We start from the raw sequence: 14,837 nt of genomic DNA, 5'->3' as shown, positions 1-14,837 counted from the left end.
TTAGAATAAATTTTAAAAAGATAATTGAAAAGTAGATGATGATGAATTGAATATAAAACCAGAATAAAAACTAAACTTAATATAAACTGAAATCAAATCAAGTAATATTAATGTCACTTATATGGCATTTTCTCAAAATTACTTTGTTAAACTGATTTTGAAATACAGTGGTGCCTCGTATAACGTACGCTTCGAACAACGGACTTTCTGTTTGGCTGTTACGTGACTTGAGCAACAGACTGGCTGCGAACAACGGACTTTATGTTCAGCAGTTACGTGAGGCAAACAACAAACTTTCTGCAACAAGTGCGAATGATATTTTCACTCTTTTGCCATTGCCAATGACAACCTGCTATTTTTATAACATATTAGTGTTATTAGAGTATATTGTTAGTATATCTGAAGTACAGAGCACCTATTGGGATTCGGCTTGCTCCCTTGTTTATTACGTACATCACCTCAGTGCAGAGTATTTACATTTATTCAAGTGTTGTGCAAATCACGGCTTCTAAAATAACAGAAAGGTGATTTCAATTGAAACAAAGTCAGAAATCATCAGAAGGAGTGAAAGTTGACAACAACTTCCTTGTCGAATAGGGAGAGGTTCAGGAGTTTACCAACACTCATTATCCAAACAGAGCTGAGGCCAAGGTCAACAGGATCAATGATCTCTACAATAACACTCTTGCCCGTCATTTCTGACAGGTGTTGAAGAAGAGAGAGAAACAGACCACCTTGGACATGTTTTTCAACAAGCCAGCAGGCAAAAAACAAAGGATGGAACAAGAGGAGTTGACCCTGCAAGCTCCGGTAGCCTCCCCTGAATCCAACTCCGATTAAAAAACAATAAAAAGAGACCCGCTACAATGTGTAAAAAGTCTGTATCTGTATGAATGTGTGAAGAAAGTGTTCCTCTACCTCCTCCTCACATCATCTGACTACCCAGAATAATTGGTGATTGCTCCATTTTCATTTTTTTAATGGTACAGTATGGTTATTTTATGCTGCGGAACAAATTATATGTTTTAACATGTATTTCTATGGGAAAATGCATTTCGTATAACGGACTTTTCACTTAACGGACGTGCACCTGGAACGGATTAAGTACGTTATACGAGGCACTACTGTATTTCAAATTGAAGAATTGTAATAATAGTATACTGTAATTATTGTATCATTCTATTATTCCAAATAATTATGCTAGGCAAACTTTTCTAATATGCCACTTTGGACAGTGGAGTTGTTTTGCTGTTTTTTTATGATGTTTAAGAATAAAGCATATACAAGTTTATCTTTAGCTAAAAAAGTTATAGTGATTAAAGCAAAAAGAAAGTAGAGAAAATATGATATTGCCAATAAGGAATACTGCCAAACATTAAACTAGTTTTCTGCAAGTTTCTAATTTCAAAAATATATATAATTCAAAACTTTTCAAACTCCCCCGGTGTTTGAGTTAAAAAAGATTCAACTGTATTAGATATTTGAAATGTAACAAGATAAAAAGATTCACAACACCTTTCTTTCTTTATTCTCGCACTTTCTTTAATTTAACTAACATTTTCGACCATTTAAAATGGCTAAAAACATTAGTTAAATTAAAGAAAGTGCTAGAAAAAAGAAAAGACGTTATGAAACTTTGTATAATAAGTTTTTATCATTCTATACTGTGCATAGAATGATAAAAACATTAGCTATATATTAGCAATGTTCTAAATATAGTTGAACCCTGTCTATTTCAAATCTCATAGGAACAAGAAAAAAATTCAAGAAAGACAAGTTTTGAGATATAGAGATTCCTAAGCAATAAACAGTAATAGGTTAATAGGTTTGATTAGAGGTATGCTATTTTATTAAAACAATAGCAAGTACAGTACATACCAGTATTAGGTATAAATAAAACTTTTTGACATATCTTAACAAAAATAGTTGTCAATAGTTTCTGATGCCTGACTTCCTTCAATCATAAGACACAAGTCAAAGTCATAGCCAATCAGAGAAAAGCAGCATTAATTTTAACTATGTACTGCTACAAGAGATGTTTCTCAACTATAATTTATGCTATCAAAATGTAGTCTCTGAGCTTTAAATTTGTAATTAACACTTCAGTTCATAATTTGAGATATAGAGGTTTCAGGAGAAAATTGTTTGAGATAAACATGAAAAATATATTGACTTTAGGCTGTAAATGCAGGGAAAAAAATGAATTTTGAGAAAGAGGTTTTCAAGATAAACATGTTTGAGATAGACAGGTTTAACTGTATTAAAAATCCAGGAATCAAAATTTGTAGTAATACTCAAATTTAAATCATTAAAAAAAAATAACAACAACTAAATGAACAAAAAAGTGAAAATGTCAGAAAATTCCCATGTGTATTCAGATTGTTTTAATCATCTAAATTTAATATTTTTTTCAATTTATTTTTTCATGTTTTTATAAGTTTAAACAGAAAATTTTTTATAATAATTCCAAGAACAGTGCAGTAACTAGCCCTGTGCAAGAATATATTTTGACATACCATTTTTTTGGAAAAATATAAAAACAAATATGATAAAAATAGTCAATCAAGTTTTAACTTTAACCAAAATACATTCTGAAATCAACCCCACAGCAGCAAGACTCAAAATTTGAAAGTTAAAACATAATATTGATCATTTTTGATATCCCATTTTAGTCCTTCCTTTTGTCATAGACTTTGTGCTTGTGCACTCATCACACCTACCTAGCTACTGCATTACCCAAGAATTCTAAGGAATTTTAATCTATTACTATTCTTACAGATAAGAGAGTATTGAAAAAATTACCATTACATAAAATTAATTTTTCAGATAAAGTAAACTAGTTATTTTGATACAAATGGAAAAAAGTTTTATGAATTTTCATTCATCAGAATGTCATCCAAATATGGAAAAAAGTATAAATACAGGATCAATAGAGATATATAACAAAAGGCAGCATTTTTTAAAATTGTATTAATATGTTAACAGTAAACAAACCCGTATTTCCATTAATTTTTATAAAGAAAAATTCTGATTTTGTATTCACTTACAATCATTTCATATTTCATAAAAACTATATTTATAAACATTATTATTATGGCAAGAATTTTAGATTATTAAACAGAATTTTCATAAAATTAACATATCCATATTTTTGTCGAGACAGTTATGGATGTTTACTAAAAATGTTTGCATTAAGACTTCAACAAAATTGTTAAAATTAATATTTTAATTCAATTCTTTCATTGGGAATGCATTCTCAAAATTTAATAAAGTAGAAATATGTAAATTCCAAAGTTTGATAGATTATTATATATATATAAATGATTAAAACAACAACTCAAACTTATTGATTCTCAAACAAATATTTTACTATCAATCATACTTTGATTTGACAATCATCAAATTTCCTTTGCTATCTATAGTTTAGAAATTATTAATCATCAATAAAGAATGTCTGATTATTATATTAACAAACAACTAAAGACTAAGCATGCTAGAGATCCATTAATAAATTTATAATATATTAATAAATAAATACTTTTAATTTTGACTGGAATAAATAAAAAGCACTTTTTGATGACTTTTAGGAATTAATACATTGTAAATAGTTCATAGCATATTAATAAATAAATGCTTTTGGTTTAGAAAGCAGTTATTTATTAATATATTGCAGGCTATAAAGTAGATGATATATTTTATTTAACCATTAGTTTAATATTTTCTAAACATAAATTTCATATGATTCATTTATTTAACAGTATAATTTAAATTATAGTTGAAAAACTATTCCAATACAATAGATATTAAAAGATAATATTCTTTTGTATACATCTTTAAAGTGATTACTACTGTTTCTGATAAAAATTTCAAATACTCTTAACAACATATATTTAAATTATTATTAAAAACTAAAAAATTAGTACAACATAATGTTAGAAATTACCAAATAAAACATTAAAATTATTTCTGAACAAAATTCTGCATTTTTATTCAAAATTACAACTATTTTGAGATATGCTGTTTGATACATAGAATATTAGATTACCAGAAAGCAATTGAAAAACTTAAATAGCACAGAATCTAAAATTTAAATTTTCAGTAATATATTGACTTTGGTATAAAATATTTTAAGACACTTAGTTTGATCTATTAGAACAATGATGATAAAACTGTACAACAGAATCCTGAAGACCTACAAAGTGCTAAATTACTTTCTGTAAAACATTGAAAATTTACATTTTACTTATTTCATTTGAACAATATATTTTAACAAATATAAACCAAACCAGTTTAATTTTGTATAAATATTAATAAAAAAAATTACCTTACACAGTAATAAAATTTACAGAAAACTTATTGCTTTGTTATTAATCTTCAGATAAATATAAAACTTATGACTTTAATGAATAAAAAATAATCACATTAAGTGAAATATATTTAACAAGAATGCAAAAGTAGAAAAATTTTAGGAAAGTAGAAAAGCAAAAATTTTAGGAATGATATATATATATAAATTACAAATATTTAAAACATTTTAATTGATGTATTTATCTGACATTTACATACATACATTTTCTATGATTTCAACAAGATTTTAAAAAAGTGAAAGATTTTATTACATTTACTTTTTGCAAATTTTTCTCATTTCCATCATATTTATCCAACTTTAAACTGGTGCAAGCTTATGTAATGCAGTTCAAATGGTATCAAAAATAAAGGATCAAACAATAATCATGCAACTAGTCAGCAATTAGCATCATGCAGGCTGATATATCACAGCATACATAGCTGATAAATTACATTCACAATAAATTATACAAAAACATGATGAACACGTTTTACACAACAATGCCTTAAAATCAAAACCAGGGGTGAGGCAGTTAGCATTATTTTATCCACTTATCACCTGTTGCACTGGAAACTTTAGTCCTAACACACACATCCTCCTTCTGGTTTTGAAGGTTCACAAGGTGCATCTTTCAGATCAACATCAACAACTGAAAATGATAGTCAAGGAAAATAGCAAAAACAAAAAAGGGGAAACTAGAAATGTATAAGGAAGCAGGCAACTTAATCATATAATAAAAAAATAGCTAGCTTTTTTAACTGTTATTTATTTAAATAAATTTTGGCATGCTCAGCTAATTATTATCCAGGCATTATATTAAAACAACAAAAGGTTGCAAAATAAAAAAAAAAGGTGCTGTTTTAGTTTATACAAAATGTGTTACTTTTTACATCATTTATTCAAAAAGTCTTACTTTTTACTTCATGAGATGTCAGAAGATTATGAAGCAAAAAGAAAGGATACTATCTTCCTTTGTCCTTTCTGTATTATCCATACCAGGTAATGCAGCTGCCACTCTACGAAATAACTATAAAATAATTTTTAAAATTATTTTTATGTAATTTTATATATGTTGATAAAGATCAAATAAATATATTTACCTGCTTTACATTATAGCCAGATTTTGCACTTGTTTCTATAAACATGACATTCAATTCTTTAGCTTTACGATCTCCTTCATCTGTAGTAACTTGTCTATAAAGAATTAAAGTTTTAAATACACAAACAAATTAAATTATTATTTCTAATTATATTATGTAGAATTACTAATACATAATACAAATTAGAATATTCAAGATTCTAAATCTTTTAAAATATTAAATAATGTATTAGGTTGTTGCAAATGAAATGGATTATTTTTACTTCTGACTTTGAACATTTATTAATTTAATTTAAAACTGAGATTTGTATTCCTGGAATGAAATTTTTTGAACCAATGCCTGGTGGCCTTTCACCAACTTTCACCAAAAAATTTATTGGTATTTTGGGTCACTTCTGCTGCATTATGTCCTTGCTTATACTTGAAAAAGAAAATTACTCAATTTCCTTTTTTCATGCTGTCAGAAAAAGTACTCTTAAACATGTGGAACTTCATAATATAAATGAGATTACATTTTTAAAATCACATATTATACCAATTGCAAACATACAGCACTGTTCACATGGAAAAAAGTTGAACTACAAGGCTGGAAAGTTTGAATTTTAAAACACAGACATTTCATTTGCAATGACCCAATAACAACTAAGAGTTCACAAAAAAATCTGCACAAATTTCAAAGTTGTTTAAAATTCATTATTTATTTTAAAGTAAGGTTTCTTGAATACAAATAGGTTGTTCAAAAGGACAAGATGGTCAGAACAGCAATTAGCTGCAATTTAAAGTTTAATCTTAAGCCATTCCATTAACCTCCAGAAGTGGTCCTCCTTTAAACTGAAGTTTAGTCTTAATCCCATCTCCAACTCCTTAAGAACCAGCTTCCCAACCATTTTCATAAGCTTTTTGTTTCAGTTGGTACCAAAATCTCTCAATTTATCTCAGTTACTAGCAAATCCTGCCACGCCTTGTTGTGGCTCAAAATGTATCTATTATAAATGTATAACACTTCCCCCGTGGGGGAAAATTTTTCAAAAAAATTTTTCTTAGTGTACATTCTCTTGACGTACCCTATTAAAACACAATCAAAAATGCAAAAACCCACATCTAAAATAGTATAATAGAAGCCAAGTTCTTCACAGTAAGCCTTAATCCTGTCTCTCTCCCCGCGGGGGGAATATCGAAAAATCCCTTCTTACAAGTTAGTATACATTCCATTCTAAATATTGGTGAAAGAATTTTTGAAATCGGATGAGTAGTTTCGGAGATTACCTGCTGCATACAAACTAACATACATACAAACATTACCTCTTTATAATATTAGTATAGACAACATTTGAAATGTTGGATTCATGGGAAATGTATAAAATTCTGTAATGGTCCAACTTGGCAACTTGTCATGAGAATAATGGATTGTGGCTATCTGGCTAGAAGACATATCATTGGTCAGGGTAGTATTTCTTTAGAAAGGTACTAGCCTCTTCTGAATGCATTTGTTGCCATACACTTATTTGATAATGAAAAGCCATCCTTTGGCCTGTGAATATCCTTTTGGACTGATTGCCAGCTAAACCAGAAGCTGAAACTAATAGTCATTTGATGATCCATATCTAATTCTTCTTTGGTGAAATAGTGATTGTTCCAGCACATTCACTTTCATCAATTTTCAGTATAAAATATGCCAATTACATTTCTTTGATATAATTCATTTAATGCTTCCATTTATAAAAATTAAACATTATTTTATGTAATCTATTTTGATAGATGAAATCAAGAACATTCCAGAAAGAATGGATAATGGATTTCAATAATTTCACAAGTGCACAAGATAGATGCTATCTTGTGCACCTGTGAAATTATTGAAAAATACTATTGAAGTCTTATATATTATTTGAAAAATACTATTTTATCGAAGATTTTTCGATAAAAGCCTATATATTTTTAAATATGTTGCACTTTTTAAAACAATTTCAATTTAAATATTTATTAATTAAAATTCCTATAAATAGAAAAATAACATTTCAAAAATAAATACTGTAAAATTAGTCAAAACACCAAAAAAAAATTTATTATTCCATATTAGTGGCATGCTGGATAAATTCAATTGATACATTTCAAAAATAAATCAATTGATTACTTTTAGAATTTCAGGCAAATATTTAGCAATTTTTAAAAATTATTATATTAATTTGTTGTAATGAAATTTTAATTTTTCCTACATTAATTATATTATGAATCCTTAAAATAAAATGAAGAATCCACTATTTGGAATTATGCAATACAAAATAGAAATTTTGTATTATGATTTTTATTTCCAATTTAATAATTTGTTTAATAAGCAAACTTTAAATCATTTTTAATTTAAACTCTTTATTTTAGAAGATTTCTTTTACCCCATGACATTACACAAGGATAAGAAATCCATATAGTTCCTGAAATATAAAAATTTTAAATGTATCTTTGATAGTGCTTTTAAATATCATCTTCCTAATTTACTTAAAATGAAATTAACAACAATTCTATATAAAATTCTGGAATGAAGTTTGTGAACAATCAAAACGTTTCTTACATTCATATTAAAATTTTCAGAATTAAAATTTTCCATACTTTTGTTAAACTTTTTATATACACAATGATTTAGTATTGTGATTATAAATGAAATTGACTCATCTATTTTATCATTTAAATTCATTATCCATTAAAAATCAAATAATTTATTTTCCATACAATAAACATGTCATTAATCAATTTGTATGGAGTATTAAGAAACTTAGTATACAGACACTAGAGATAGTAATCTGATCTAACATAATGAAAAACTTGTAAATTTGCATATTCATAAAACTATTACTAAATAATGTGATAACTACATTCTTAAATATGTTAGTTTCTTAAAATTATTAGCATGATGAAACTAAAATTAACTTCTTTATTTCAAAAATTTTAATTTCTATAATTGTAAAAAAGGGAAGGCACTGAGGTCGGCGTTATGTGTGCGTTTTTTATTCGCTAGTACTTTCGACGAACATATAGCCGTCGTCATCAGGCGAATTATCGAAAAAATTAAACGGAAATAATCCGATTTGGAATAGAACGCTTAAATTTAAGATGAAACTTTAGTAAAAGTCGTTAGGAACACGTAAATGCAAGATAAAAAGGGAGTAAATGCAAGATATGTCGGGGCCACTACTAGAATGCTTGCCAGCCGACTAGAAGAGCACCAAAACGATGTTGCGAGGGGTAGACACACCACCGAGCTCGCAAGAAAAGTACTTGAGCAGGGTTACAACCCGCTATGGTCCCAAGCGGTTATGCTCAAGAGCTGTAAGGATCGAAAAATCGTATTTATATGGGAGTCTCTTCTTACTACCACCTTGGACACGTGCAACATTCCAACTCTCGAGCTGCCCAGTGTATGGGTCACACTATACAAGCAATTAAGTAAAAATTAGCATTCTCCAGAATGCGTACAGTGTGTGTCTAGATCTGCGCATGCGCGTATTCGCACATCATGGAGCTTTCTGCTCGTTCGTTTTTCGAACATTTTTGAATATTTCTATCGTGTTCCTAACGACTTTTACTAAAGTTTCATCTTAAATTTAAGCGTTCTATTCCAAATCGGATTATTTCCGTTTAATTCTTTCGATAATTCGCCTGATGACGACGGCTATATGTTCGTCGAAAGTACTAGCGAATAAAAAACGCACACATAACGCCGACCTCAGTGCCTTCCCTTTTTTACAATATAATATTTTGGCGTGATCGTCAGCAAATTGATAATTTCTATAATAATTATAATTGACAAACATTAAAATTGCATTGATAAATCATTTCAGTAAAAAAAGAAAATTTATTAAGAAAATTAAAAGAAAGGCCATACATATCATACATGATTATTTATTGTGAATATGTACACAAACAATTTATTGGTTTGTTATGTTTCATTACATTAACATCTTTTAATTTATTAATTATTGAATTTTGTCAGATTCAATACATACATAAATTTAAATGATCTATTTTCAGATGTTTTGTCTACAATATTTTTTAAAATCCAATTTGAAAATTGGATAAAAGAAAAGTAAGATCAGAATTTGGATAAAAGTTATCTAACTTATTAGTAATCACAAATCGTTGAAAAATTAAATACTTCATATATTATTTGAGAATAATGTTTAATCGCAGATTATAATTGTAACTATATACAGTATAAATAAAATTTCAATTTTAATAGGAGGACTTTCTCTGGAAAACTGGTCCCTATTTAAGTGTTATAAACATGAAGAAAACTTCACATGGCCAGGTGCAAACTCACCACCAACTTTTGACTGATTGCCATATTTTCCTTCTGTTATATATATATATATATAACAGAATTGGAAAAGTAAATCATTTTAAATGAATTTGAAATAGTTTACAAAGATCTGCATTAAATATATAATATAGCTATAAAGTATAAATGGAATTATTATAGATCAGTGTTTCCCAATCTGTGTACTGTGACACAATTGTGTGTCATGAGAGTGCTGCAGGTATGTTGTGGAAATACTAAATACTTTAAAATTTTGAATAAGCTGTTTTTTAATATTTTGTATCTTTCATCTTTTTACTACAAGCCAACCAAAGATATTCACTAAAATGCCTATTGTTGCAAAATTTGCAGCATCTCACAGAAGTTGCATGTGTCTATGCATACTCTTTGCAGCTTCTATATGCATTGCAGCTTAAAGGTTGATACTAGTGCTTTATGCATTGATTCAAATAACTGTTTTATTTTTATAGTATATTTGTAAATTGTGAGTTTTTGTCTTAGTAAGTTTATCTTCTTCATTATCAAAATTTTTTAAAATCAATTGTAATTTATTTTAAATTTTAAGCAGGAATAAAATGGACAAATTTTTAATTAGAAAAGAATTTTAAATATTTTATTTTAAAAATTAAAGTATGCTGCAAGAATCTAGTTAAATTCAAAGTGTGTTATTAATCTAAAAAGGTTGGGAAATACTATTATAAATAATTTAAAACTGTTTTGAAATTTATTAAATTGCAAATAAAATATTGAATATTTTCTTTAAAGTCTAAATATGCTTACATTATAATTAGGTTTTGCCCAATTGATACAGGTAATGAATATTAAAGATTTCTCAGCATGCTAAGTTGATTACTTTAAACCAGTATGCCAACTAATGAAAAGAAATATGGTATAATTTAGAATTACCTCTTGTCTGTTAAGTCAGTCTTATTCCCTACTAACATTATTATCACATCATTTCCACGTTCAGTCCTGACATCATCTATCCATTTGGAAGTCTGATGAAATGAATTAGCATCTAAAAAATTATTATTAATAATTAAGCACTATAATATTTTGATTATTTCAATGAAGATAGCTGAATGAAAAATTTTTGATGAATACTTAAAATTCATTATTGCACTAAAGTTAGTAGTTACACAAATGAGTTAACTTTTATATAAAAAAGGATAATTATAAGAAAATATAATGCATATATTTAATATAGCCATGCATTAATATGTTATTTATGCATATACACTGTATTTTTAGTTTTTATATTTATTGAAGTATAAAGATTATTCTTTTAGTTTTAGTCCAATTAATTAAAAAAGTTCACAATATTTTATTCTTCTAAGATGAAGTTGTTTTTATTCTTTTTTTATTTAATAATAATAATGAAAATGCAGTGGGGTATGCTACAATGAATGTAGTCTACAAATCATGCACATGTGTGACATATCCAGGTTTTCCCACCTTGATCAGAGCAATATTCATTGTTTTTATTATAGTTTGTAAAGTTCAAATATCTGTTTACTTGTATCTTTAACAATAAAGCTACATTTTTTAAAATCATTCTGCTATATAATTTTAGCCGTAAGCCAACAAAACAGAATGAGAGTGCTAATTAACTTAAACATTAAGAAAAAAATAATTTACAAGCAAGAAAATGGGAAAAGTGTAGGAGATCTGAGTGCTGAATACAATATGGCTAAATCAATGATCAGTGTAATTTTAAAAAATAAGGAAGAAATAAACAATGCACAGGTTACTAAGGGATCCCTAGATTAAGCAGTCCATACTGTAATATCACATAACAGATTGAAACTTACATGTATAGTCTATAAAGTTAAATAAATTAATTTTATATATTATTTTTACATGCATTTTTGATTTTGTTTTATATTTTCCATGTTTAAATGATTATGTTAAATAGTACCTTTGCTCTAGCCAGTGGACTTAGAACAGATTACACCTAAATATATTTCAATGTATGCTAAAATGAACAAGATTCTAGAACCAATTACATTCATTCTAGCCATACCCCACTAAATAAGAAATTCCTATAACTATATCTNTAAAACATAAAATCTAATCTTAATATTTTATATTATTATTTAATAATATGAATAGTTTTCTAAACATTTAAAAATTTATTAAACTTAACAATACAATTGAGTTATCATGATAATACAAACACCTTCAAAATATACTTTAAAATATGTAATCAACTTACTTGTGATATCATAAACAACAACTGCAACTGTAGAATCTCGAATGTAACTAGGAATGAGACTGCGAAATCTTTCTTGTCCAGCAGTATCCCATAACTGCAAACGAACCTAATTAAAATAAAGCAAATAATTTTAGAATAAAATTATTTGATAATTGATAAAATTTAATAATTTTGTTTATTTAAATTTTTCTTTCATATTCCTTGTTTGAATTTACTAAAAATATCTAAAACAGGGGTGGCCAACACGAGGCCCGCAGGCCGCATGCGGCCTGCCTGGAGTCATATTGCGGCCTGCAGACCTAGGTCAAATGAACGTAAATGTTAACTTTATTGTACATATCACCAAAAGAACATTATGTCATGAGTTATTCGTATCATGTATTTTTAAATTATAGCTAAGAGAAATTTGAAATAGTCTCATTTTTGGAAAAATTCATAGATTTTTAGCTATTTCAAATATCCTGCTATTTGACACTCAAGGTTACTTAGTTTTTTGTCCGACACTAGGTGTTGATAAAATTTAATATGAGACTTCAACTTCAGCTATATATGTTCTGTAGTCTTCGGCGTCTTCGGGAAGCTCACAATACTATCGGGCTCATACTCATAACTACTTTCAGTCCAGCTTGACAAAGTTCCGTGTTATTCTGTAGTTTCGTTTTATTATTGCCAATGCATCTGGAGAGACTTTGCAATTGACGTTAAAATACATATTTAACATATTTATAATTACAGTTCAAACTACTTTAACCAAGTATCCTGTCTACTATATCTATTCTATAAGTAAGTAAACCCTGAAACGTTAGAGAAATTTCGTCAAGTTGGTTTGTTGGTAAGAGTTCTATGAAACATATTTGGACAAGGATAAATATCCTGCGTTTTACAAACATGCTCTGTTGATGGTTTCACTACGTGGAAACACTTATGCGTGTGAACAGCTTTTTAGTCGCATGAAGTACACCAAATCACAAGTGAGATCGAATTACCGATGTTCATTTGGAAAACTGTTTGCATGTAGCGACAACATCAATGGAGATCAATTTTGATGCATTTAGTTCTGTAAAACAAAGTCAGATGTCTCACTCTTAAATATTTTAAAATTGTCTAATAAATATGTTTGATTCTCAGTTATGTTTTATTTTCTTCAAAAAAATAAATATACCTATTTTTTATGTTTTTTTACATTAAACCATTTACATTTACATTAAAGTGTTTGACCACGATCTCACCTACTGGGAAGTGACGATGTGGTTGAAGCTGTAGCACACTTGCTTTAATTAAATTGCCTCAATGTCCTTTTTCCTTATTAATATGTAAATTTTCGACTATAAATTCGTATCTTCTATTATCAGGACTTATTATACTGGTTTTACAGATAATATTACAAAGATTAACAGAAAACAATTTTTATTTTATTTCTTATACCTGTACACGAATTACCTATTTTATTTCGTATACAGGTATACGAAATAAAATAAAAATTGTTTTCTGTTAATCTTTGTAATATTATCTGTAAAACCAGTATAATAAGTCCTGATAATAAAAGATACGAATTTGTAGTCGAAAATTTACATATTAATGTAGCACACTTGCTTGTTTACTTTAATTAAAAAATAAAAAATAAATTAGATGTGTGGCTCGGCAGGAAATATTATTTCTAAAATTTGGCCCGCCTTATGAAAAGGTTAGCCACCCCTGATCTAAAACATAACTAACAAGGTATAGCACAAAATAAGTTGCTATTTGTTTTTAATATTTAAAGCAAATTAAGCGATAAATAAAGTTCTAAAAATTTTAATTTAGAATTGCTGGAACAAAAGAATTGGATTGGATTGAGACTCTAACTATAACTCATGCTTACCATGAGGATGATTAAAACTATCTTCTTTTCTAACTACTGAAGTTAATCACATTTTGGAATTTGTTTTCTAAAAACCTGAAGTAGACCTTGGATAAGGCTGAAAATGTTCATTTGATGTTTTCACTAAAATTATGTTACTGGTGTTTAAATCCTTTTGCACTCATTTGTCAATATATTGTCAAGTAGTTTATTAATGAAACAAATCACTTGACAATTTGTTGTCAATTTGAGAATTTATGATTCTTTTAAAACATTTCATTCATAGATTTTTTTATTCAATCTCAGGAAGGGGGCAAGTGATCCATTTGTTTCATTCTGCAGATACCCATGCTTCAGTGTGCACTAATTCCAAAAATTATGAAGTTTTTATCTATTATGACTGTCAGTGATCTGTAGACCCTACTATTGAGCTGTCAATATTAGTGTAAAACAAAGCAAAATAAGTAACTTTTTCAAAAATAAAAATTTATTAAATAATTTTATATGAGTACATACATTCATTTTTATAATGTAACTGTGTGATGTCACTTATTACATAGATATAAATTTTATTATTAGGACTTTGAACAATTTTAATACTCTATCATTAACATCAATCTCTAATTACTAACAATGTTAATCAACTAGTTCTTGAATATTCAATACTGGTATTAACTATTCCACAATTCCTGCAAAGTAAGTTGACAACATGTTTTACCTTATTCTCATTGAAAAGAAAATAAAAACACACTGAATGCAGTGTTATTAGATTTTTATTTTTCCTAGCACTTTCAATGAACTTTGTTCCTCATCTTCAAGTGAATGAAATTTAAACAGTGTTATAATGCAAATGGAACACACACTATTTAAATTTAAATTAATAAACCATTATAAGTATGTTCAAGATTCAATTATGCTAGATGTAACATCATGCAGTGCATACATGGATCCACATTAAAGGTGTGATCCATGCATCACACCTTTAAAGGACAGATCAACCATGGGAGTGTTGCATGATTCTAAGTTTGT

At 27.6% G+C, this 14,837-nt stretch overlaps 1 protein-coding gene across 1 annotated transcript in view; it reads right to left on the bottom strand.

Annotated features, from left to right (window-relative positions):
• Positions 1-14,837, bottom strand: part of LOC111628093 (ras-related protein Rab6-like) — a 47,837-nt gene that overhangs the window by 9,807 nt on the left and 23,193 nt on the right. Inside the window, exons 3-6 of the mRNA XM_023371818.1 lie at positions 11,969-12,074; positions 10,660-10,771; positions 5,449-5,542; positions 5,312-5,375 (exon numbers count right to left, since the gene is read on the bottom strand). Coding sequence (XP_023227586.1) covers positions 5,312-5,375; positions 5,449-5,542; positions 10,660-10,771; positions 11,969-12,074 — 376 coding nt within the window. The remainder of the gene's footprint in view (positions 1-5,311; positions 5,376-5,448; positions 5,543-10,659; positions 10,772-11,968; positions 12,075-14,837) is intronic.

The sequence above is a fragment of the Centruroides sculpturatus genome, unplaced genomic scaffold (assembly GCF_000671375.1).
Source record: "Centruroides sculpturatus isolate CEXI.00-Female unplaced genomic scaffold, Cexi_2.0 scaffold432, whole genome shotgun sequence".
In the NCBI taxonomy this organism is placed as follows: Eukaryota; Metazoa; Arthropoda; class Arachnida; order Scorpiones; family Buthidae; genus Centruroides; species Centruroides sculpturatus.
The sequence above is the reverse complement of the archived record's forward strand: the minus strand, read 5'-3'. Positions and strand labels throughout refer to the sequence as shown.